This window comes from Hemiscyllium ocellatum, chromosome 24 (genome assembly GCF_020745735.1).
Source record: "Hemiscyllium ocellatum isolate sHemOce1 chromosome 24, sHemOce1.pat.X.cur, whole genome shotgun sequence".
Taxonomy (NCBI): domain Eukaryota; kingdom Metazoa; phylum Chordata; class Chondrichthyes; order Orectolobiformes; family Hemiscylliidae; genus Hemiscyllium; species Hemiscyllium ocellatum.
The window spans coordinates 24,371,887-24,398,095 of record NC_083424.1 but is presented as its reverse complement, the minus strand read 5'-3'; the positions used below and the strand labels follow the sequence as shown (position 1 = coordinate 24,398,095).

Genomic DNA, 26,209 nt, shown 5'->3' with positions numbered 1-26,209 from the left:
CTCTGAAAACTGGTGCTTCCAAGTAAACCTGTTGGACTATAACCTGGTGTAGTGTGATTTTTAATATTCAGATCAGCTATGATTTTATCAAATAATGGAGCTGGTTTGATGGGCAAAATGGCGTACTCCTACTTCATACCTTTGTACTTTCTGTTTTTAGTTTATATTTCCAAGGCTGAGAGTATTTTGCTTTTGTTTTTGCAAGAAGTGTCAACAAGTGAATTCACACTTCTACTCAAGCCACGTGATAGGAACTTGTAAAAACATTGAAACAATCTCTGAAGCTATTAAAGTGATTAGGGTCAACAAACTTCTCACTTTTGTATTATTAATCACGACACTAATTAACATTGAAATGATTGCTTACAACCACTCCCAAGCAAGTTTCGTCTGTGGTGCAATGGTCTACTCCAATAATCATTTTTTCTTAGGAAGATTATGTTTAAAGTAAATGAATAATCATTAGCTCAGCTGATGAACTTAACATAAAATAGTCTACATGATTTGCTTTGTTAGTAAACTTTTCATTGTTACTTTTATGAGCAGTTCAGCACCTGCCACTGCTACAGTTTGGGCTTATTTTCCAAAATCAGCAGCACCATCACAGGGAGTTGAATGCTCAAACATCTCCCCACAAAAAGGGAATAAATATCTGATGCAATGCATGATGCAATCATCTAAACACAATTCCTGACCACTGATTAAAAATAGCATTGCTCATGGATAGGAACACAAATTCCACTTCTTCTCCTGGATAAAGGAATTATCTGGAGGGGGTCCTGTAAGGTGAGAAAATTAAGTTTTAAAAAAAATGGGTAACAAAAATGGGACATGTCCGACAGCATCTCCGAGTCAGGATCAAGGAAGCAAAGTTTGGGATGGCCTGGAACATACAGGTCGTGAAAGGTGGGGGAAAAAAATAAAGAACTGCAGATGCTGAAAATCTGAAACAAAAACAGAAATTTCTGGAGAATCTCAGCAGGTCTGGCAGAATCTGTGCAGAGAAAGCACAGTTAATGTTTTTCAATCCATATTCTGATTATTTCTTTATTATCCTGAAACAGCCTGGACAAATTAGTGCTGGTTATGTCCCAGTACTTGAATGTCATACTGCCCATGTCACCTGCAAGTTTACCAAGCTGAAGGAGAAAATTTGATCTTCATTCTGGCAAGAAGTTGCAAGATAGCTCCAAATTTGTGAAATCTGGAGATGCAGCCATCGTAGATATGATTTCTCTTCTCAGATGCAGCCAGACCTACTTGAGTTTTTCCAGCAACTTGTTTTTGTTTATGATTTACAGTATCTGCAGTTTTAAAGATATTAAATTAGTAATGGGTTCAAGGGTTATTGAGTTAGCAGGAAAGTAGCATTGAGGCCATATGATCAGTCTTGGTCATATCAAGTGGCAGAATAGGTTCAAGAAGCTGAGTGGCCTCCATCTACTTCTAGTTCTTATGTTCTCAAATTCTATTTCCATGGAAAATGCCTCAGTTAATCTCTCAGCCCTCTTTGGAACCCTTACATTCCTGATGAAAAGCTTATACTTAAAACGTTGACTCTCCTGTTCCTCGGATACAGCCTGACCAGCTGTGCTTTTTCAGCGCCACATGTTTTGACTCTGATCTCCAGTATCTGCAGTCCTCATTTTCTCCTTGACATATCAAATCCAGTGACCCTTCTTCAGAACTGAACCCAATCTGTTTTACCAGCAATTTCTATTTTTGTTTGTTTCAGATTTCCGGCCTATTTGTTTCATCTTAAAACCTGAATCTTTGGCAAAGCCTTTGGTCATCTCTCCTAACATCTTTATATGTCTGTATCAAATGTTATTTGATAATGCTTCTATTGTAACTTCTTGTGACTCTATTTGCTGCATTTAAAGTAATTGCTTTACTTTAGTAAAATCTACTTCTGACTAAGCTTTTGACCATCTGTCCCAAAGTTACTAATCTTATGTGGCTCAGTGCCAAATTTTGTTTGCTTTCCTGTGAAATGCCTTAAAATATTTTATGAAGTGAAAGGAACTATGTAACTACAAGATGCTGTTGCAAAATTCGGATAGAATTGGCTTTCCAACTATTGTGAATGTTTGCTTTTGAAAATACCAAACACACAATGGGATATAGGCAGTGCATACTGATTTTTTTTTTGTATTTTAATTAATTGGTGCTTCAATCATAAATGAAGATTTATTTTAAATCCTTCTTGGATGAACAGTTTAGGAGCTTTTTGGTAATTTGTGTTTGTCCATTCAGAAATGAGATTATGGGATGTCTTATTTGGTTTAAGTGCATCTTAGCTGACTCAGAATAAAGTAATATAATTTCTCATATTTCTCTCAAGGGGAGCTGACTGCCTACTGACATTATTGGTGGGCATCCAGAGACCCAGATGATGTTTGGGTCCTGGGTTTGAATACCGCCATGGTAGATGATGGAACTTTAATTCAGTAAAATTCTGGAATTAAGAGTCTAATGACTACCATGGATCCAGTGCCAATTGTTGAGAAAAACCCACCTCATTCACTAATGTCCTTTACCTGATCTGGTGTACATGTAACTCCAGACCCACAGCAATATGATTGACTCTTAACTGCCCTCTGAGCAATTAGGGATAGGCAATAAATGCTGGCCAAGCCAGCAACACCTCATCCCATCAATGATTTTTTTTAAAAATTATGTTTCATTGAATAAATAATTTCATCTCTGCTAACAGAAAATGGAGGTCCAAATACTTATCACTGGATATTGTATGATCATGCTCCCAGTTTAAATTTGAATTGTTCTCAATAAAAGATTTTCATTAAGACTGAGTTTTATTAATACCTTTATTTCTAAGATTTGCTTTACTATCTTAATAACTGGCACCTCTTCACCTTGATACAATGTGGAAAAAAGTTTTTAAAATAATTTCACTTTAAATATGCAGACTATTAATTAATTTTTGACCAGCCTTTTAATACAGATTGCACAAAGTTGTATGGATGATCACTCGTTCAATTTTTAGAACCAGAGGGATTGGAATGTATTGTGAACACAAGTAACAAATATCTTGATTGGATTTATTCAGTTTCCTTTGCTTTGATTTAGTATAGCTTTGATTGACACCGAAGTAAATATTGCCAATCAGAGAACCATTCATTGGGCTCATGTTTCTACTAATGTTTCTTATTTAAGTCATTAACAATCCACCATCTGTAAACTGCCTGATCCTCTTCTACGCATTCTAAGATTTTGTTTTCTTCCTACTGTATTCTATAAATCCTTCCCATCTCAGCTCAATAACGTACAGGTTTAGCGCCTTGTGCCAAACCCAGTGTTTCCAGTAGATCGTCCTCTTCTCTACACAATTAGCAGGAGCTTCAAGTGTCTCAGCCCTACTATCTGGAACTTCCTCTGCCTCAGGTTTCTAACTATCACCTTCAGATGTTTAGTTTGCAAAACTTATCCATCTAATGATTAAGTTGGTTACTTCCAATTTATAAGTCATCATTTTCTGACATTTTAGAAGGACAGCTTGTCACCTAAACATGCAGCGAAGTCCAATATTGTCTAGAATCAAAATCTATCCTGATCTGCTTTCCAATATTGCTGGATTTAAAAATATATATATTTGTGACTGTTACTTGGAAACTGGTTTAATAGAGTGTTTTAATATTTCAGCGTGTCTTTGATAATGATCAGCTGACAAGAGTACAGTCTAAATGTTAATTCAAAGGATAGTGATTGAACCACAACACAATAAACAGTGTGAAGCAGGCCTAAATATATCCTGAAAAACTGGTAAAAATTATCACACAGTCACGTCTGGTTTGATGGTGATACTTTCTCAATAACTTTCAAAATGCCCAGTACAGTTCAAACAGAAATACTCAATGATGTAAAGGTACCAAACACAACATTCATTTCTGTAACTTGTCCACAGCCATCAAATTGAAATATGAACTTCCTTTCTCTCTCCACGGATTCTCCCCGATATGGGTGCTTCCAACAATTTTTTTTTTGGTTTAATATCATCAGGCGCTGTTATGATCCCAATAAAGAGAAGTAACTTATTAGAAATACTTTTGAACTTTCACTGACTGAATGGAAGGATTGCACCACAAGATTTCAAGTTATTAAGACTTGTACTTTAATAAATTAAAAGTCACCGAATCTGAACACTATTCAGTAGGTAGTGTATATAATGATTCTTTTTATGAAACTTTTTTAAATGTTCAAAATTCCCCTCCATGATTATATTTTATCTTTCCTCCTGAAAGTTCTCATCTCCTGAAGACTTGCATTTCCCTTACTCATTCTCACACACCCAATCCCCACACTACTAATGCTGCCTATTCACTCACTCAGAACAACTCACTACCTTCCCCCCACCTGCACGAGGTGTGTCACTTTCTTCTCACTCAATCCCTCCTTTGCCTTACTCCAAAATAATTTTGGTCCATAATTGGGCTGCCTGGCATTCACCTCCTATAGAAAGAGGTACTCAGTCCTTGTCAGTGAAGAGCAAGACCAGACCTGCCCTGTGGAGATGCCCAAATCCCAAGTTAAGCAAGGCAAGCAAGTTAAGAAGCATTTGCTTTATTCTAAACACACTACTGCTGTGCTATTCTCACATTAACTCCACTGTGAATGTGTTAACATTCCAGAACTTCTAACTTTAGTTTTTTGCCTCCAACAGGCACTAGTGGCATCAGCACAATCTCTGCAGCCGAGAGGTGGGGCAGCATGGATGCCTCTGAGAATGCATCAGCAAGGCTGCTTTTTGCACCTTCCAGCACCCCTCAGTTTGATCAATTGCTACATTAGATTTGTAAGCACCTGTTGATGAGCACATCACTGCCATGTCTCACAGCAGATCGAGAAAGAAATATCATAAGTCGCTGGCACGAGGACTAATCAACCCCAGGATGGAGAGGAACTATAGTGTCAGCAAATTAAGACTTTGAAATGCACAAATGTACAGAAGTAGCAGGCAGGTTTGTCAGGGGCTCTTGGCGACTTGGCACAAGTTGCAGCAATGCCTATTATGACCCTGTTATCTCTGGCATGTGCATGTCTGCTTGCCTCCATAAACAGGTTGGCAGCTGCAATTGAGAATCATATCAAGCATTCTCATAGATTTCTGTATATGAGCACAAACCTGCATTAACGTGCTTTAGCCACTAATGCTCAGCACCAACAGCTAGGCAACAGGAGACATGAGACCTTGACCTCAATCCAAGTGCCCCTTTCTTACAAGGAGGCAAAGTGATGCCAGGTACCCACCCAGAAAGGAAATTGCATAAAGACCCCAAAGGTCTTGTCTCAGGACACTCCAGACATGGTATGGTCTTCCACCATTAACCTGAATGCCATATTCAGTACAGAGGGAAGAAAAGCTGAAAAGGATGCACCTGCCGCTGGGCAGGACACACGCAGCATGTTAAGTTCCTTCATACAGTCACCTGACCAAAAGGGACAAACTGGTTCCACTGTAGGTCAGGTTCCTTCCATTTCAATTGCAGATCCTGGGAATGCACTGAGGTTTATTGGATGAGAAAGACACAAGATATTGAGGGGCACATAGGTGGCACAGGTGACATGTCACTCTAAACACATCATTATTAACATAGCTTTACATTTCATCATCAGCTGATTGGGTGCCCATCCTTGGACACAAAGTATTCCTGAAGAAGGGTTTATGCCCGAAACGTCGATTCACCTGCTCCTCGGATGCTGCCTGGCCTGCTGTGTTTTTCCAGCACCACATTTTTCAACTCTGGTCTCCAGCATCTGCAGTCCTCACTTTCTCCCACAAAGTGTCATTGCAGATGTATTACAATGAGAGGTGTTGGTATACTCCAAAGCACAGCATTGAAGTGTAGAATTGTATTCTAAATGCATTGGAGGTGTGCCATTATGATGCAGTGAGGCTGGTACATGTTGGATGCCAAGATCTGTGCACTTGGGACATGTACAGTTACTGTTCATGAGGCACGTTTCAAGACATTGATGACTAATATCCAAGATGGAGGTCTGGAGGAGCAAGCAGCAAGCTTGAATCACCAGGTCATACTTTCACATTGGGAATTTTCATCAACTAGTTTCTATTTGGGAGATAGCAGAATTGAAAACTACATATTAATGAGATGAGATTAAGTAATAATAAGATGTTAATACGTGCAAGTGAGCCTCTCATTGCTTACTAGTGAGGCTTTATCTTGATATTTAACATATATCCATTAAAAATGGAGCAAAAGCTTCTACAGTAAAAGAGAACAAAGTTCTCTTAATCAACTTCATCAACCACAAAGAAGGAACTGCTAATTAACTTACTGGTTTTGCAACTTTGTTCTGCACAAATTTGCTGCTGAATTTAGCTACACCGACAGTGAAATAATTTGCACTTATAGAAGACATCTACATCTTCAGAACTTCTGTGAGTACCTTGTTGCTCATTTATTCTTTGTCAGACTTAGTCAGTTGGATCATAGAATCTTACAACACAGGAGGCCATTTGACCAGTCCTCGCGAGAGCAGTCACCTTTAGCCCATGTGTCTTTTTCTCTCCATAACCCTGTCAGTTATTCATCGTCCAGTACTGTTATATGTATATTTATTTATGGAATCAGCTTCCAACACTGACTAAGGTAGAGCATTCCAGATACTGACAACTCTGAATGAAAAGAAAACTTCATACCTTCCCACTTCTCTCCTCTCTCTCCGCCCCCCCCCCCAATTCAGTTTAAATCTATCACCTTTAATTGTTGAATCATGGATTTTTTTCCGCTATGGATAGTCATCCTGAAAATCTCATTTAGATCATCCTACATTTTCAGACCTCTTGTGTTTCATGATGTCTGTCAAGCATCATATCCAGGTTTTGCAAAGATCTTACTGGTGATTGGTAAAAATTCTAACATAATGTCCCTACTTCTTTTTTTACAGGCTATTCTTTTAATTATACATCCAAGTAAGCTGCATGTATTCTTTTAAACCACCCTGTCAATTGAACTACTCCTTTTAAGGATTACTGTATACAGACACTTAGATCTTGGTGTTTACCTCCAATTCTGAAAATCATGTCATTTAAACTATATTATTCTTTTCACTCATGTATTTCCAAAGTGTATTGTTATGATCCTAGATGATGATACTACTGGACAAGTCAGACCCCAGAATGAAATCTTGCTCAATGGATCTTTTTAAACAGAACTCTTTATTAACTTAGTGGTTATATTCTGATTTGGTTAGCTCAGTTTGGTGGACAGCTGGTTCGCAAAACAGTGATGCCAACAGTGCAGGTTGAACTCCTGTATCAGCTGAAGTCACCACGAAGATCATCGCTTCTCAACCACACCTTTTGCCAGAGGTGTGATGATGACCCTCAGGTTAAACTGACCACGAGTCATCGCTCTCTAATAAGAGAGCAGTCCTCTGGAACTATGGCAACTTCACTTTAATTAACTGGAACATAGTTGCAAAGTTTCTTGAACAACAGAAGTTTATTGTACAAAACAAAAGAAATCTAAATACAGAATAGAATGTTAAAGGTTTTAAAATACATAGCAAAATAAAATGTTATCCCATTTCCTGACACTATCTGAAAAATAATGACATCTCTATATCAAATATTTCAGTTCAAGTTAAGTGATTCTTCCCAGATCTTTCCTGCGGACTGTGAAGTCTTCTTACACACACACTCATGAAACTGAGAGCTTAGACTTTGTCAGGTTGTAATAATCTGCAGATTTCTAACCAAAGTCCTGGGCTGAAAATTGAACAAACTGAACTTTTTTTTATACTAAAATAAAAATGTTTTCCCTGAACTATCCAATACTATTCTTGAAGATAGACTGTATTTGCTTCCTACCCTAATCAGGTCTCTTCCAAACTACCCTAAAAGCTTTCAATCTCTAGGTTTTCTAAAATAAAATTATCTACAATTACCCTGAATCAAAACAAAGATAACTGTCTTTAATGTTTACCCCACCAGTTATAAACCATCAAACTAATCTCCCATTAACACTCCAGAGGGCTCTGTCTTCTGAAACACACTGGATTAGATCAATGTTCTGGAATGACTGCCTTACCTAGTTACTACTCTTTTTTTTAAAAAAGCCTTCACAAAGTAATCCATTCATATGCCACTATTTTAAAATGTTACACTGTAAAGACTTTACACATAAACTCTATACATCCACCTTTCATCACAACATCATTTTATACTTTTCTGCATTGAACTCCCCCTGCCAAAAGTCTGTTTATTTCACTATTATGTTTGTCATGATAATGTTTTCAACTCTCCTTATGTATTGTCTGCAAACCTCAATGCTGCTCCCTGCATTTGAGAATAAATGGATCCAATTGCAAAGAGTAACAGTTCCAAAAGACCTTTAGGAAGCATCTTTACAAGCCACTGCAGCCTTAAAAAAATTCACATCCATCGCCCCCTTTGTTTTTTGTCACTGAGCCAATTTGTATCTGTACTTTCTGCTTAATTCCTAGGGCTTATGGGTTTCCAACTTTACCAAATGCATTCCAAAATCCATATACACATCTGCTGCACTATTATAATCATGCTCTGGCCACAAAAGCTGGTTTGGTATTGGGTAATTGCAGCAAGTAACTTGCCTGTCTCCCCACGTCTCTTCATCATCCAGTAGACACAGGTCAAGAACGTGGTAGAATATTCTTCACTTGCCTGGATGAGGGCAGCTCCAACAGTACTCAAGAAGTTCCAGTGCACACAGACCAAAGCAGGCTGCTTAGTTGACACGCCATTTGCTATCATTCAATCCCTTCACATAAAATGCATGACTAATAAGTTATCTATAAGATACACTTCAGGGACTTGCCAAAGCTTCTTCAACAGTGCATGCTAAAATCATAAACTCTACATTTTCTAATGGGTAACAAAAGCTAGCAGTTATAGTGCCTCCCACCAGCCTTAGGACAACTTTCTAAAAAACTTCTCTAACATTATTATATTCTTTGAATAATTAATCAGGCAAGATTTTCCACTCACAAATCCAAATTGGCTGATTAAGTCATACCTTTGTTAAAAAAAATTGTTCTGTTCTTATAATGGTTTTCAATAACATCCCCACCACCAATGTTAGGTTGACTTGCCCTGGCCTGTATGCTCTGGATTGTCTTTCTCCCCTTTCTTGAATAGAGATATCGCATTAATAGTTCTCGAGAAGTACTCCTATATTCAAAGAGGATTGAACATTGTAAGCAAGGCCTCTGTTTTTCCTGCCTTTGCTTCTTTGTTATATGAGCTCATGCACCAATTTGTACTCTCTGGTTCAACACCTACAATTAGGTTTTTTGCTGAAGAGTAAACATTGATTACTACACTAGGAAAACAACTGTGCATTTTCACTACGAGATCTTTTACCTCCAGCTGAAAAGTCTCACTCAAAAATTAACATTTCCAACAATGTGGTGATCACTTAACATTCCACTGAATTGTCAGCCTAGAAAGTGAAAATGTGGAGGTTAAAGTTGCAACTTCCTTACTTGGAGATCAAAATGCTGCCACTCAGCCAAATTGTTAATATGCCCAAAGTTATTATCTGCATTTCTTTGGAATATCAAGGCTTTCTAAAGGCAAAAGCAGGGGATATGGGGTTAATTTATGTCAGTGAAAAAATACTGCTGCAGTTGGAAATCTGAAACAGAAATAAAAAATGCAGAAAATACTGAGGAGTCAAGGCATCTGTGGATATTTTCCATTGACAAGTTTTACTCAGAATTTATGAATTAGCTTCAAGTTGCTCTGTAAAGTAGTGCCATATAGACATTTATGTTTGAAACATCCTTAGTCCAAATAAATGTAAACCATTTTCATCCTTATACAATATTAACTACCATAGATCTGTCAATACATGTCAAATGAGCCACTGTGTTATGGGAAAGATAATAAGCATTGTGTTGATTTAGGCTTTCCTGAATATAAAAGAACTTGCTCGGTAAACGTTTCTATTCCTAATATTCAAGATTTGCTTTTCCACTTTCCTTTCAAACTTATAAATCCTCCAAAGCCTGCACAAAAATTCAAATTGACTCAGTGGCAAAAGCACAAGGTACTGATTGAAGGTTGTTCTTATACCTAGATGTCTCGTCCAGTGGTATATTGCAGGTTAGTTTGCTACTGGGTGCCTTGCTGTTTGTAGTGTACATTAATGACTTTGACACGGATGTTGGTGATTTAATCATTTTGCAGGTAACAGAAAAAAATGCTGTAAATAGTGAGGACAAAAATGTTAGGCTGCAGAAAGATATAGACAGGCTCATCAGATGAATAGAATAGTTGTTGTGGTTCTGTTCGCCGAGCTGGAAGTTTGTGTTGCAACGTTTCGTCCCTTTTCTATGTGACATCTTCAGTGCTTGGGAGCCTCCTGTGAAGCACTTCTGTGATGTTTCCTCTGGAATTTATTATAAATTTGCAACACAAACTCCCAGCTCGGCAAACAGATCCACAACAACGAGCACCCGAGCTACAAATCTTCTCCCAAACTTTGGATAGAATAGTTGGAGATAGGGTTTAATGAACAAGGCAAGAGAGTACATGGTGAATAGTAGGGACCTTGATATGCATGTACATAGATCGTTGAATGCAACAGTATAGGTGCAAAGTATAGTTCAGAAGGCACTTTGAACACTTGCCCTTATTGGTCGAGGTAGTGAATACAATAGCTAGGAGGTTATGATGGAGCTGTTTTGAATGCAGGTTAGACCACAGCTGGAATAGTCTCCAGATTGTTTATGGGCAGCACGGTGGCACAGTGTTTAGCACTACTGCCTCACAGCGCCAATTCCCACCTCAGGCAACAGTTTGTGTGGAGTTTGCACATTCTCCCATGTCTGCGTGGGTTTCCTCCGGGTGCTCCAGTTTCCTCCCACAGTCCAAAGATGTGCAGGTTAGGTGAATTGGCTATGCTAAAAAAAAATTGCCCATAGGGAAATGGGTCTGGATGGGTTGCTCTTCAGAGGGTCAGGGTGGACTTGTTGGGCTGAAGGGCCTGTTTCCGCATTGTAAGTAATCTAATCTAATACTATAAGGAGGATGTGATTGCATCAGAGCAAGTTCAACAGATGTTGCCCAGGTTAGCACATTTCAGCTACGAAGGGCAATCACATAGTTTGCGTTACTTTCCTCAGAAAGGAGAAGGCTGATACAGGACCTGACGGAAGTATTCAAATTATGAAGGGCACAAGTGCAAATTAATAGGAATATACTTTTCCCGTAATACAAATTCACATATTTAAGGCAAGGGACAGGAATGAAGATTTTATCACCCAGAGGGTAGTGAGTATCTGGAACTTTCTGCCTGAAAGGGCAGTAATGGCAGCAAGTGTCACAACATTTAAGATGAATTTAGATGAACACTTGAAATGTCACAGCCTACAAGACTATGGGTCAAGTGCTGAGAATCAGGACTATAGCAGATAGGTCTCTGACAACTGATATGAATACAATGGGCCAAAGGGCCTCTGCTATGCTGTAAAACTCTAATGCCAAAGTGGGTACTGTAGATGCCAGAGATTAGAATCAAGATTAGTGGTCGAAAAGCACAGCAGGAGCACAAAAATCCACATTTCGGGCAAATGCCCTTCATCAGGAATCCTGCTGTGGATTCAGGATGCTGCCTGACCTGCTGTGCTTTTTCCAATTTTGGCTGTAAACCTCTATGACTATTTCTGCGTATAAATGATGACTAAAGTAAATTTCCCCAGTATTTTTTTAAACATCTAAACTGGGATGAATTTCACAATCACTGAAATGATACAGCGTAGACGGAGACCATTCGACCCATCGTGCCTGCACCAGCTCATCAAATGAGCATCATTTTGAATACCAATCACCTATTTTCCCCCCATACCTATGCACATTATTTTTATCCAAATGTTCGTCCCAATAGATTTTGAATTTTGAGCCCAACCCTGTCGTCAAATCTGAGGTCAGGTGTAGTTCGCCAGCAGGTTATCTTGTATTTAGCCCCACCATTCAGATCTCCAGTAAATTTGCTAGTCTGTTAGGGGGGTGGGTGAGGCACTTACCTTGGCGGTGAGAGAGCACCGAGCTGGCTGTCAGGGTAAAGGCCTCCTCGGGCCCACTCAGCCACAAGAAGAGGACGAGGGCGAGGAAGGCGGCGCTGGCGCTCGGCACCCGGGCCCTCACCTGGGCCGCTCCGAGGCCGGCCCGTAGCCAGTCGCCGCAACCCCCCATCCCAACCCTACTCGCCGGCCGGCTTTCGGAGAGGAAACGGTCTCGCTTTATTGCTGCCGCGGCATAATGATGATGAGGAGGAGGATGATTTCGGGCGGGATAGAGAGCGGAGTTTCCTCCGAAGAGCTTCTTACTCCGTGCCCGATCACGGCCTTGCCCTTCGCTGGATCTTTACCGGGGCGGAGACACCCAGACACTGGCCCACTACACCCCTGAGATACACTCCATAACGGACTCAACGGTGGCGGGGTGGGGGGTGAGCCTTACAGCCACGTTATGATAGATCTGATTATAAAACCTTCCGTGAAAGCCACGGGCCGCTACGAAAGTGAGGGTGGCGCGTTTATTTCAAGCCGGTGAGGGAGGGGAGGACAGAATGCTTGCGGAATGGGGAAGAGAATCGAAAGGGACGAGAAGCGGGGATAGGACGTCGACATCATGGCGGCGGCGAAAGCGACGGCTGAGGCGAAATGGCCGCGTTTCCATCGCGACCAGCCCGGAACCAACAACAAGGCCCCACATTCCCTCCATTGTTCCAGCCGAACGGTTTACAGGGTTACGCCGGGCGCGTCAGTGCGCCGCCGCCCTCTCTTTAAATAGCGGGACGTGGAGGCGGCCATTAAACATAAAGCCTCGGCCGACGACGGGGTTTTTCCCCCCCACCTCCTCCCATCCGCAATCGTCGGCCTTTATTTCGTTTTAACAATTCTATACAACGAAGAGGGGAGGGCGGCGTCTGCCTGTCATCCCTGGAAAACTCGGGCAAGGATCGCGGTGATCGGAGTCGAGGACTTTTTTTTGGGGAAAATTAAAATATTTCCGGCGCGAGTTGCGCAAGGCGCCAAATTAAGTGGTCGAGTCCGGCGAGGCTCCGCGCAGGCGCGTTCGCAGGCAGTCAGAGGTCGGTGAAGATGGCGTCGACGGGTAAGAAGGAGTCTCTTAACTGTTGGCATCGGATTTAAAGGCGCTCGGGTCGCACCTCCGGCTACCCGCACCGGGCCATAACGGTTCTTTTCTACCTTTTGAACGCCCCAACCTCCACCGATGTCTTTTTTTAAAATGTTTTGGAACGGGCTGCTGGTTACCGGCGATTACATCGAGGATTTTTTTCTTCCCCACCCCCTCCCCGTTCGATACCATCGGGGAGGTTATTAAAGAAAAACAAGGGAGTTCGGGCGTCAGGCCCCCTCCGCCCCCATATCGCGTGTCGGGAGTTGGTTTTTTTTGTGCGTGTGTCGGTGGGGGCGGTTTTCGGAGGAAAAGAGGAGAGGCAGGCCGGCCTTGCGGTGGCCGTTGGGGCCTCGATGTGTGTGAGAGCGCCCCCCCCCCCCCCCCCCCCCGGGGGGCAGGAACTCAGCTGCGCCACAAAGCCCCCGGGGGTCGACGTGTGAAGGCCGACGACGAGCGCCCGGGGCCCGCTCCGCCAGTGTTGCCCGGCCGCCACGCTCCCTCGCCCTTGGGAGACGCCGAGGCGGAGTTTTCGCCGCCGGAGATGGGGCGGAAGTGCATCCCTTTCCTGGCAGTCCGTTAGCGTCGAGGCCTAGTCAGCTTGTGGGGGAGGGGAAGGGGGGGGACAGGAGGCTGCCGATCATCTCGTACCAACGCGTCGCAACAAATACTTTCCGTAGGGATGCATCTGAGTGTATATATAATTTCGAATCTGCTGTGATTAACTGGTTTGTTTTTTTTAAGACACGGCTCACCATTTGGGGATTTGCAACTTTTTTTAAAGGGCGTTTTTCCTCCCCCACCCCCCACTAAAATTGCGCCAAACTTGCTCCGAGTCGATCGGCTCTTTATTTCAGCGTCGTTCGGTTTTTAGATATTTTGAATGTGTTGGCGCCGTGCCAAAATGGAGTCGCGCACACGCTCGGAAATTCCTCTTTTTGTTTGTTTGATGCCGTGGGGACCGCGTGTCCGACGGTTTTAAATTTATTCTGTAATTTTGGGTGCAGCGAGATTTTGATATTTCTGTCCAAATGTTTTGCCTTTGGTAGTATACCAGAGGTTAATCGTAAATTCTCTAACGATGTCTTAATGATTTTAGTCGAAGCCCAACGTTTGCATGCTTCCGGAAAAAGAACATGGAGTGGCTTTCGTCGGCCTCTTCAATATCTTTCACTACTATTGAAAATCGCTGTCCGTTGTGTGACCGTCTGGGTCTTTTGATAAATTTGAAATCTTGTGTAGTATATTTTTAATATTCATATCTGGAATTTGGTGTAAAAAGTCAAGCCTGTATGTTCATTACTGAATAAAACCTACGTAAAACAGCTCAGTAGAGATCGAAATTGGTGTATTTTCATCTTGCACACTGAAATGGAGCCTTTTTGATCCGTATCGTTTGTGGAGACCTGTTTTAAACTTGAGGGCCATCCCGTGTGAGCTATGGTATGCTCCATGAGCTTATAATGTTGATCAATTAACTTAATTAACTGAAGAAAATGGAAGCTTTTATATTGATGCTTGTTCTACTTGGGACTTCACTGTTCAATTAGAGATGAACTGAGGGTTGGCTGTTCATATGGAAAAGGAAAAAAATAGACTTTGAACTGTTACTGTGAAATTATTTGGTTAATAGTATTCAACTATTTAAACTGCCCCTTAAACTATTTAGGTTGTAATAATTCCTCATTGATTGAATACTCACAATTAAAGCTTGACTGGACCTATGGATGGCAATTTCTCATCCTAGAGCTAAAAGTTAGAAAAACTTCAGTAAAAGTCATGTGTAATGTATCTACTTTTAACCTTCTGGAGGGGTTCCAAAATTAAGATGCGATGTATCAAGTAAACTGTTTGCTGGAAATATGAATTTTCTGTGAAAAGCTGAAGATGTTAATATTCCAACTGATGAAGTTGAGGAAGGAGGAGTTGTCTGTAGGCTTACAATTGCATCTCATTACAAATCTAGCCATTTCTGAAGGATATGGAGAAGATTTTGATACATAAAAGCTAGTAAGCATAGAAACTTGTGTGCCTTGACTTTCCCTGTGATGTGGGAGGAAGTGCTAACCAGTACAAACGTAGTACTTGAAATTACACTTGCAGAGCAGTTGATTTGGAGCTAAAATTTATCATAACAATGTAATGTAGTGCAGAATGGATTTTTTTTTGACTGACCATTTTCTTGTAACATTGAAATGCCTGTAAATACCCACACTTGTGGGTTTGATCTACAAATATATAATTGAGAAATTTTGGGAATGGAAATAGATATAAACGAGCAGCTTGACATTTCAAACTTGGTAAATGTAGCCATTTTATATGACTGAACAACACATTCATGGTTTGGATCGATTCCTAGACCAATGCAGTGGCAAACAAAATTTAAGGAAACATCAATTCCAGAGATCTGTATGCTTGTATTTGACCTTTTTAAGCTTTAACCTCTTGACATGGCTGTGTATTAATTCAACATTATAACCATCCCCATGATGTCATCTTTGGTCCAAAATGCCACTGTCTTGTGTGTCGACTATTGTCATTCTGGCACCATTTTGTTTAGATTATATTGCAATAACTCCAAAAGTATGCCAAAATGCATATAGATGTATTACTTGAAAAGCTTTGAGGTGTTTTGTTTTCATAACCTAAATAACCATTTCTTTCTTGAAAGGTGTGAAAGGACATTAAGAATCACGATTGTTCTTGTGCTCTGTCATTGTCTAAAAGTTGAATAAGAATCACAACCATGTCACGATATTTAATAGCATTTTGATGAACCTTAACTTTTTAGTGTTGGAAATAAATGTCTCATATGGATCTGATGCAAACATGTTACTATTTTTTTTTCTCTTTTGTAAAATTGAAACCTACTTGAATCAATTTAATTAGTTGAGGAAATAAATCCTTTCTTTTTTATAGATTACAGTACCTACACTCAAGCTGCAGCTCAGCAAGGGTAAGTGTGATATTTTTTCTAGTAAAATTGACTTTTTTAAGGTACATTTTAAGGGAATTGTACTTATTCCAGGCACTTTAACTCAACATAATTTAGTGCCAATATCTTTTCCCATTAACTATATTTCGGTACTTCATTCCATGAATGAATGTAAACTAAAAGTCTAATGAAATTGCTCAAAATGTTCCTCATGTTATGGAGGTGCAAAAAAAACCAATTGTGCATAACATATGTGTCCTGGTTTAGGTTTTCATAAACTGATTTCCAAAATGCCATCTGTAGATAGCCAAGTTGTCAACTGTCTGAAATGAGCCACAGGCAATGTCAGCACATGCGCTGACTTCACAGTGCTGCTAGGACTGACTCACCTGTTTTCCCCAACTGGTTGATGCTCATTGTCTATTCCAGGTTATCTGTACTCAGTTGCAGGAACAGTGCCACTGCAGGGTTTTACTATTGCAGTCACCTTTTAAAATCTGCTAAATCTGACTGTCACTTTAGCTTTGTGATTTCAGACCACGTTCAAGATTGCACAGAACCTCTGGCACCACAATTTGAGACTAGCTGCTGCTATCTGTCCCATCAAAATGACATTTGGTACCTCTTGTGCATGTGCACACTTTGCGCCATCTAGAAGTGGTGCTTGCAGCCATTCATAATGGTCTGGGTCTTGGGGTGCTTTGGAGAATAGGTGCGGTGCTGTCAGTGGTGATGGTATGTATTGGGATGCAAAACTCTCCCAGTTCATTTGTTGGCAGTGATTGAAACAATTTAGTGGCATTTAAAGTTATTGATTCATGAGCATGTAGAGAAGTTCATAGGATGTATTGTCTTCTACATTTTTGAAAAGTAGAAAGTTTATTATTTTGCTTTCTGTACCTTTTTTAAAGCTGTGAATTTACTTCAGAACTTTGTAGAGTTCGGAGGATGTAACCTTTAGAGATTATTTTGTGTGTAAATACCTAATTAAATAAATGGCATTTGGCTGGCACGATGGAACAAGGGTAGGATAGCATGTGGAAAATGTCACCTTTTATTACAAGTTCATATTTTACCTGGAAATCCAACATGTTCTTCTTCTACCCTCCCTTTTTTCTTCTTTTGTCTGTCTTCTTTCTCTCTTCTCTCCTCACCCAAGTCTCTCAATGCTTCCAGGTTTCCACTGTTTCTTCAGGGGTTAAGCTGAATGTTCTGACATAACTGTAGAATAAATTGAACTAGAGAGAGCCTGACCTGATCCTTCACTAACTTGTTTGATACACTTCCTAGCAGATGTTGTACTATGGTTGAATTCTTGCCTTCCATTTTGTAGCCATAAGGTGGAAAGACCAATTGCTGATTTGATATCAAAAAATTAAACGTGGGGCTACCTGGCCCATATAGCTTTGTATGCAGGAGACCTGTGGTGATATTTCAAAAGAAATTTAGACATTGGAAATGCATTAAGTAGTTAGCCTGCATGTGAGGCCTTTAGCATTCAGTTTTTGGATGCATTTTAAAAAATAGGTTGCAGGTTTCTTTGACCTGACTTGTTAGGAGAATTTGAATGGGTTTGGGGCTACTGAGTTTTCAAGCTGAGAAATAATCTCTTTGAATGCTGATTTTATTTACTTAAACAGCTGTAGATGCTGTAAATCAGAAATGAAAACAAACTGCTGGAAAAGTTCCACAGGTATAGCAGCATCTGCAAAGAGAAATCAATTAATGTTTTACTTCCCCTCACCCTACATATCAGCCACGATCTAAATGACTGACTGGTGGGATGGATGTCGTAGGCTGAGTGGCCAACTCTAGTCATTGCTTCCTAATCCTTTTTGTGTTGAATTCTTCAGGTAATTTTGTTAAATCAGGATAGGTAGTTAATTTGTCTCATAACGTTAAATATTTGTGTAGACTTTCTTCTTTATTATTATGAACAGGTATGGAAGCTATGCTGCGCAGCCTGCTCAAGCATATGGACAGACAACCCAAGTAAGCCATTTTAAAAAAAGCTACTTTACAATCCTATGAATGTGTAGTTGTGACAAATTTTGTGTATTTGTCTCCATGCTGGCCTAACATGAAGTTGTTTCTTTAAACACTTGCAACTAGGCATATGCGCAGCCGAGTTATGGAACTTATACCCAACCCACTGATACAACATATACTCAAGCGCAAACGACTGCAGCTTATGGACAGACAGCATATGCTACTGCATATGGGCAGCCTCAAACTGGTAAGAGTTTAATCTGTGTCTTTATTACACTAGTTTAGTTGTTTTTGCACTTGTTTACTTCTGTCTGTGCTTCCTTAGATGGAAGGGATATTTATGATATTCTGAACCTGTTTTTTTTCCCGCCCCCACTGTCTGTTGTGCTTTCTTGGGTAGAAGGGACAAGTGCAGGTTAGAGTGCCTGGTCATTGTTGCATGATTTGTGCTAAGTTTTTGTCATGTCACAGCTTTACATTAAATGATTTAAACTTCATTGTAAGCTATCATTTTTTGGCATGCATGGTCAGTGTTTTCACTGGACTTAATGTTACAAGAGAAAATAAATTGCACAACATTAGAGGTTTATAATTCACTAAAATTGCAACAGGGACTATAGTCTCTCGTCCTATTTGAATATTTTCAAGTTTGAAAATTCTAATCTATCATTCGTCGTCTTTATGAAGAAAGCAGCCCCAAACAGGCAAACTGACAGACCTGACATGCTGTCCAGTTTACCATTTGACTTCTGGCTACAGTTCCTGCTCAGGTTATGTTTACTTGCTGTATTACAACATAGTTTAACTGGTTCTAAAGCAATGCAACCCTTTTAATCTAGAAAGTGCAGAACATTTCTGGTCAGTAGATAGCCCTATGAAAAGAGGGTTTTACATTGAGTATTTTATCATCAGAACAGTTCTGATTAACCTAAGTTGGCTTAATGGGAGTTAACATCTTTCTTGGGGCTAGCCGAAGGGAAAGTGGAAGATAGAGGTGTCTGGAGTGGAACTCTATGCTCTACCCCTTTCTACCAGATTGTTTTCTACCATTATTCCGAATAAATTTCAGCATCCTCATTAGTTAGAATTTCTGACCCAAGACATCTGGCAATTCATGTTGGTCATGCAGGCAATAATCTGTCTTGAGTTATTTGGTATTCTTCAGGATGAAGCTGAATTTACTGACTTTTGTTTCCAGATCTCCCACTCTGTAATAATCTGAAGTACGCATGTGATGCCCTTTTCTGGCAGCCAATTTTTACTCACAAATCAAATGTGATGTAACGGACAAGAGAAAACTGGGGAGTTATACTGAAATGCTGCCAGCAGTTGTGGAAACAACAGCCTTGAACAGTGATTAACTAGAAGATCACATTTCAAGCTTAAAATTTAGTACCCCTCCAAATTAGATGTTTCTGACTTCAGGTTCATATGCATGTCCTTTCACTGCTCTGCTATCACTATCCTTTTTAAGATCATCTTTTTTTTCCCCCAATGCTTTTAAAAATGTTTCATTCATGCTCTTTGGCTTGAATTATGTTCTTCCTCAGGCGGTATATTGAGGGCACAATATAAATGCAAATATTTTCAGACTAGAAGAAAAGGTTTTGTCTCTATATTAATGGTATATACAGTACTAGTTTCAAATTGCTATACACTTGTATCTGCTTTTTTTAAACACCATTGGACAATAAATAGCATCAACCAGCCTAAAGTGAAGTGACATTTTATTCATTACACTTGTGTAAAACATCAGGGAAGAAAATAGTTTCACTGTTTGCTTTTCTTTTTCAATAGGTTATAGTGCACCAATTGCCCCCCAGGCTTATAGCCAACCCGTGCAGGCTTACAGCACAACTGGATATGAGAGTGCCGCCACTCCTCAAGCTACGTACGGGCAGCAACCGACCTACGGTCAGCAACCTACTTATGCTGCATATGGGCAGCACACAGCTACAACTGTTGCACCTACCAGGTATGTTTATCTTGGTTTACACTGATAGAAAGGGACAGGAAATGGTAAATGTCACTTAAAATTTCAGCACTTTAGAAAAAGATACTATGCAACTGGTTGTAATTGAAGTGACATCAATTTAAATTCTATTTCTACACCCTTGTCTAGCATCTAATTGCAATTCAGTCCATGTCTGCTGAGCCAAACAAGTAATTCAGTTTAACCTTGGGTTTCACTTAATTTTTGGTTTGTATGTCTTTAGATTATAAGCACTTCAAAGTGTGCATCAAAGAATTTGTAAATGTGAGGTTTCTACCATCCTTTTGGAATGATTTTCAAATGCCTCCTCAATCTCTGTTTGCTTCAGCCCTTAAGCTGCAGGGGAAAATCAATTCCTGGAAGGCAGTTGTAGATTTTGATGCAGTGATAGTAAAGGAATGGATGTAGGTTTGCTTGCTGAGCTGGAAGGTTCATTTCCAGACATTTCATTACCCTACTAGGTTATATCTTCAGTGGACCTCAGGCAAAGCAATGTTGAAGATTCTTGCTTTCTGTTTATGTTTGGGTTTATTTGGGCTGGTGCTGTCACTTCCTGTGGTGAAGTCACTTCGTGCTCCTTTTCTCAGGGGGTGGTAGATGCGGTCTAACTCTGTGCTTGTTGATAGAGGTCCGGTTGAAATGCCATGCTTCTAGGAATTCTCGTGCGTGTCTTTGTTGGCTTGTCCTAGGATGGATGTGTTGTCTGTTAGATTTTCATTATATCTTTCTCTCTCACCCCAAACCTATACCCTCTAGTTCTGGACACCGCCACCACACCTCTATAAGGTCATCCCTCTGCTCTCTCCCTATACCTCTCATATTCCAACTTGGCGACATCCTTCTAAATCTTTTTCGGAACTTTTTCAAGTCTCTGATAGAACGGAGACCAGAATTGCATGTAATATTTCAAGTGGCCTAACTAACGTCCTGTACAGCTGCAACATGAACTCCCAACTCATATGTTCAATGGTCTGACCAATGAAGGAAAGCATACCAATTACCTCCTTCACTATCCTATCTACCTGCGATTCTACCTTCGAGAAGCAATGAACCTGCATTCCAAGCTCTTCGTTCAGCAACACTCCTGAGGTCCTTACCATTAAGTGTTGCCAAAATGCAACACCTCGCATTTATCTAAATTAAACTTCCTCTGCCACTCCTTGGCCCATGGGATCATGATCCCTTTGTACTCTGAGGTAACCTTGATTGTTGTCTGCTATACCTCCAATTGCAGGTGTCATCTGCAAACTTGCTAACTATAGTGTTCACATCCAAATCATTTATATAAAATGACAAAAAGTAGTGAAACCAGCACTGATCCTTGTGGTACTCTGGTCACAGGCCTCCAGTTTGAAAAGTAGCCTCCACCACCACTCTATCTTCCACCTTTCGGCCCACTCTGTATCCAAATGGCTAGTTCTCCCTGTATTCCATGAGATCTAACCTTGCTAACCAGTGTCATGGGAACCTTGTCCAACGCCTTACTGATATCCATATAAGGTTAAAAACAATGACTGCAGATGTTGGAAACCAGATTCTGGATCAGTGGTGCTGGAAGAGCACAGCAGTTCAGGCAGCATCCAACGAGCAGCGAAATCGACGTTTCGGGCAAAAGCCCTTCATCAGGAATAAAGGCAGTGAGCTGGAAGCATGGAGAGATAAGCTAGAGCAGGGTAGGGTGGGAAGAGAGTAGCATAGAGTATAATGGGTGAGTGGGGGAGGAGATGAAGGTGATAGATCAGGGAGGAGAGGGTGGAGTGAAAAAGAAGATAAGCCGGTTGGACAAATTCGGACAAGTCATGGGGAGAGTGCTGAACTGCAAGTTTGAAACTAGGATGAGGTGAGGGAAGAGGAAATGAGGAAGCTGTTGAAGTCCACATTGATGCCCTGGGGTTGAAGTGTTCCGAGACGGAAGAGGAGGCATTCTTCCTCCAGGCATCTGGTGGTGAGGGAGTGGCGGTGAAGGAGGCCCAGGACCTCCATGTCCTCGGCAGAGTGGGAGGGGGGAGTTGAAATGTTGGGCCATGGGGCAGTGTGGCTGATTAGTTCGAGTGTCCCGGAGATGTTCCCTAAAGCACTCTGGGGAGACTGGGTGCCTCCTAGCAATGTAGAGGAGACTGCATTGGGAGCAACGGATACAATAAATGATATTAGTGGATGTGCAGGTAAAACTTTGGATGTGGAAGGCTCCTTTGGGGCCTTGGATAGAGGTGAGGGAGGAGGTGTGGGCGCAGGTTTTACAGTTCCTGCGGTGGCAGGGGAAAGTGCCTGGACGGGAGGGTGGGTCGTAGGGGGGCATGGATCTGACCAGGTAGTCATGGAGGGAACTGTCTTTGTGGAAGGCGGAAAAGGGTGGGGAGCGAAATATATCCCTGGTGGTGGGGTCTTTTTGGAGGTGGCAGAAATGTCAATGGATGATTTGGTTTATGCGAAGGTTGGTAGGGTGGAAGGTGAGCACCAGGGGCGTTCTGTCCTTGTTACGGTTGGAGGGATGTGGTCTGAGGGCGGAGGTGAGGGATGTGGACGAGATGCAGTGGAGGGCATCTTTAACCACGTGGGAAGGGAAATTGCGGTCTCTAAAGAAGGAGGCCATCTGGTGTGTTCTATGGTGGAACTGGTCCTCCTGGGAGCAGTTACGGCGGAGGAGGAATTGGGAATACGGGATGGCATTTTTTTTCCAAGAGATAGGGTGGGAAGAGGTGTAATCCAGGTAGCTGTGGGAGTCGATGGGTTTGTAAAAAATGTCAGTGTCAAGTCGGTCATCATTTAATGGAGATGGAGAGGTCCAGGAAGGGGAGGGAGATGTCAGAGATGGTCCAGGTAAATTTAAGGTCAGGGTGGAATGTGTTGGTGAAGTTGATGAATTGCTCAACCTCCTTGCGGGAGCACGAGGTGGCGCCAATGCAGTCATCAGTGTAGCGGAGGAAGAGGTGGGGAGTGGTGCCGGTGTAATTACGGAAGATCGACTGTTCTACATAGCCAACAAAGAGACAGGCATAGCTGGGGCCCATACGTGTGCCCATGGCTACCCCTTCGGTCTGGAGGAAGTGGGAGGATTCAAAGGAGAAATTAAGGGTGAGGACCAGTTCGGCCAAACGAATGAGAGTTTCGGTGGAAGGGTACTGTTGGGGACGTCTGGAGAGGAAAAAACAGATGGCTTGGAGGCCTTGGTCATGGCGGATGGAGGTGTAGAGAGATTGGATATCCATGGTGAAGATGAGGCATTGTGGGCCAGGGAAACGGAAGTCTTGGAGGAGATGGAGGGTGTTGGTGGTGTCTCGAACGTATGTGGGGAGTTCCTGGAATAGGGATGTCCATATAAAACATGTCCACCACTCTGCTCTCATCAATCATCTTTTTTACTACAAAAAGCTCAATCAAGTTTGTAAGACATGATTTCCCACTGACGAAGCCATGCTGACTATCCCTAATCAGTTCGTGCCTTTCCAAATACGTTTAAATTCTGTCCCTCATGATTCCCTTCAACAACTTGCCCACCACTGACGTCAGGCTGACCGGCCTATAATTCCCTGGCTTGTCCTTACCACCTTTCTTAAACAGTGGCACCACATTAGCCAACCTCCAGTCTTCTGGCACCTCACCTGTGACTATCGATGATACTAATATCTCAGCAATGGGCTCAGCAATTGCTTTCCACAGAGTTCTAGGTTACACCTGATCATGTGCTGGGGATTTATCCACCTTTTTGTGTTTCAAGACATCCAGCACTTCCTCCTCTGTAATCTGGACACTTTTTTTTCAAGATGTCACCATCTATTTCCCTACAGTCTGTGTCTTCCATGTCCTTTTCCACAGTAAATACTGATGCAAAATGCTCATTTAGTATTTTTCCCCCGTCTCCTGCAGCTCCACACAAAAAGCCGCCTTGCTGATCTTTGAGGGGCACTATTCTCTCCCGAGTTACCCTTTTGTCCCTAATGTATTTGTAAAAAAAATTTGGATTCTCCTTAATCCTGTTTGCCAGAGCCTTCTCATGTCCCCTTTTTGCCCTCCTGATTTCCCTCTTAAGTATACTCTACTGCCTTATACTTGTCCAAGGATTTACTTGATCTAACCTGTCTACACCTGACAAATGGTTCCTCTTTTTTTCCATACCAAATTCTCAATTTCTGTAGCCATCCAGCATTCCCTCCACCTATCTATTGCTGATGAGATTGCTTATTGTCTTCTGTTTTATGCTGTTTCTGTTGTCTAGCATGCAAGTAGTTCTGTCTTGTTGCTTCTCTCAGTTGACATCTAACTTTTAGGTACACCTGTTAATGTTCCTGGCATGCCCTGTGCACATTGAACAAATGAAGGTTGATCCCCAGCTTGATGGAGTGGGGATATTCCAGAGCGTGAAGTTACTGATGTTGATGGAATATCATTCTGGCTATCAGCCATGGTTTTCCAGATTTTAGTTGCTTACATGTGTTTTGAAGTCTCCAGTGCAGTGGTGGAACCACAATGTAGGGTCTAGAATGTGGTGCTGGAAAAGCACAGCAAGTCAAGTAGTGTCCACTTGTAGGTGGCAGTAAAGGTGAAGGATGATGCAATGTATATGGAAGCTGGTGGGGTAGAAGGTGGGGACTATGTAGGGTCTCCACTCTGGAAGATTGCATCTTTGTGTCTGGCGGTAATGCATCCTAATGTCATGATTAGCAAATCGGCAACAGGTGGATTGTTGAGGATGCAGTCAAGTAACCTTTCTTCCAACTATTGCTGATGGTCTTGCAGCGATGTTGTTTTAGAATTCTAGCTCTCAATAGCGATGCCACTGCAATGCTTTGTGTTGGGCGTTTGTCTACCACCCAGAATACTTACTGTACTATTGTCAGCTGGTGCTATTTCTATGTTTTTCAGCATGGGAAGTGCCATTTCATTAGCTCATGGGTATGGTAATCAGAAGGCTTTCTTGCACATGGTGAACTTCGTCACATGAGACTTCACTGACCCCAATCTTGAGCATGACCAGAGCAACTCCCTTCCTGACTGAATACAGATTTATTGGTGGAACAAGCTATATCTAGCGGTGATGTCTAGGGTATCTTTCAGCCATCTTTCCATGAGTGACTGTCAAGTTATGGTCATCTGATTTTGTTCCTTTCTGAAACCTTCAATCACTTTACACAGCTGAGGCTTGCTATGCCATTTAAAGGCTGTTAAAAGATAACCACGTTGTTCTAGATCTGGAGTCACATGTAAGGCACACCAGATCATGATTTCAAGAAACTCATTTGATGAGTCTGGGCATCAAAATCCATTGATGGCTCCAAGGTCACTATTTTGACTAGCCTTTTTCAAGAGAATATTTATTGGTCCTGGTCCAGTTATGGTCTGAATGGTCCTGGTTCTAAACATCTTCCCTACTGAATCATTCCAGCATTTACCTGTGCCACTTGTGCCTGTATTATAGGCTATGGCACCAGGAGCAATTGGGATTCCGATGCTTTCCTACCTCTGTAAAATGCGCATTAGCGGATCTCTCTTCTCTCTCCCTCTCCCTTCTCCTCTCTTCCCTCCCCCACCACCAATGATTGGTACATTTTTGTATCGACGTTCCCATCAATATTCAACAGCAAGCCAGATCTTGAATCTGGCGACGGGGGCATCTGGATATCCCTGCAGCCCCACAAACACATTTGGTCCCTTGGTTATTGAATCCATTTCTAGAATTTGGTGGTTAGCTGGGGAAATCATGAAATCAAACCCAGCCTTCGTTCATACATCTTAAGCTATTTGCTAGGCAGCATGGTGGCTCACTGGTTAGCACTGCTGTGTCCATAGCGCCTCTGATTAATTCCACCCTTAGTAAGCTCTGTGTGGAGTTTGCATGTTCTCCCCGTGTCTGTGTGGGTTTGCATCAGGTCCTCTGGCTTCCACAGTCCAAATATACACAAGTTAGGTGAATTGGCAATGCTAAATTCCCATGGCGTCTCTGAATATGTGGGTGAGGTGGATTAGCTATGGGAAATGCACATTTACCGGGATAGAGTAGGGGAGTGGGTCTGAGTGGGATGCTCTTCCTAAGGTCTGTGTAGACTCACTGAGCCAAATGGCCTGTTTCCACACAAACCATAGGCATAGCAGTAGAAATTAGGCTATTCAGCCCATCAAGTCTGCT

The 26,209-nt window shown here is 41.6% G+C and overlaps 2 protein-coding genes across 5 annotated transcripts in view; one reads left to right on the top strand and one right to left on the bottom strand.

Moving 5' to 3' along the window:
• The window catches only part of LOC132827105 (rhomboid domain-containing protein 3-like), a 32,970-nt gene extending 20,271 nt beyond the window's left edge, over nucleotides 1–12,699 (bottom strand). For 2 of the 3 annotated variants that reach the window (XM_060843587.1, XM_060843589.1), the window contains exon 1: nucleotides 12,052–12,699. In XM_060843587.1, the coding sequence (XP_060699570.1) occupies nucleotides 12,052–12,220 (169 nt within the window). In that variant the 5' untranslated portion in view covers nucleotides 12,221–12,699. The remainder of the gene's footprint in view (nucleotides 1–12,051) is intronic. The other variant, XM_060843588.1, reaches the window with a different exon arrangement.
• A 128-nt stretch (nucleotides 12,700–12,827) lies between these two features.
• The window catches only part of LOC132827104 (RNA-binding protein EWS-like), a 34,089-nt gene continuing 20,707 nt past the window's right edge, over nucleotides 12,828–26,209 (top strand). For both annotated transcript variants that reach the window (XM_060843586.1, XM_060843585.1), the window contains exons 1-5: nucleotides 12,828–13,144; nucleotides 16,088–16,124; nucleotides 18,044–18,095; nucleotides 18,216–18,339; nucleotides 19,890–20,067. In XM_060843586.1, coding sequence (XP_060699569.1) covers nucleotides 13,132–13,144; nucleotides 16,088–16,124; nucleotides 18,044–18,095; nucleotides 18,216–18,339; nucleotides 19,890–20,067 — 404 coding nt within the window. In that variant the 5' untranslated portion in view covers nucleotides 12,828–13,131. The remainder of the gene's footprint in view (nucleotides 13,145–16,087; nucleotides 16,125–18,043; nucleotides 18,096–18,215; nucleotides 18,340–19,889; nucleotides 20,068–26,209) is intronic.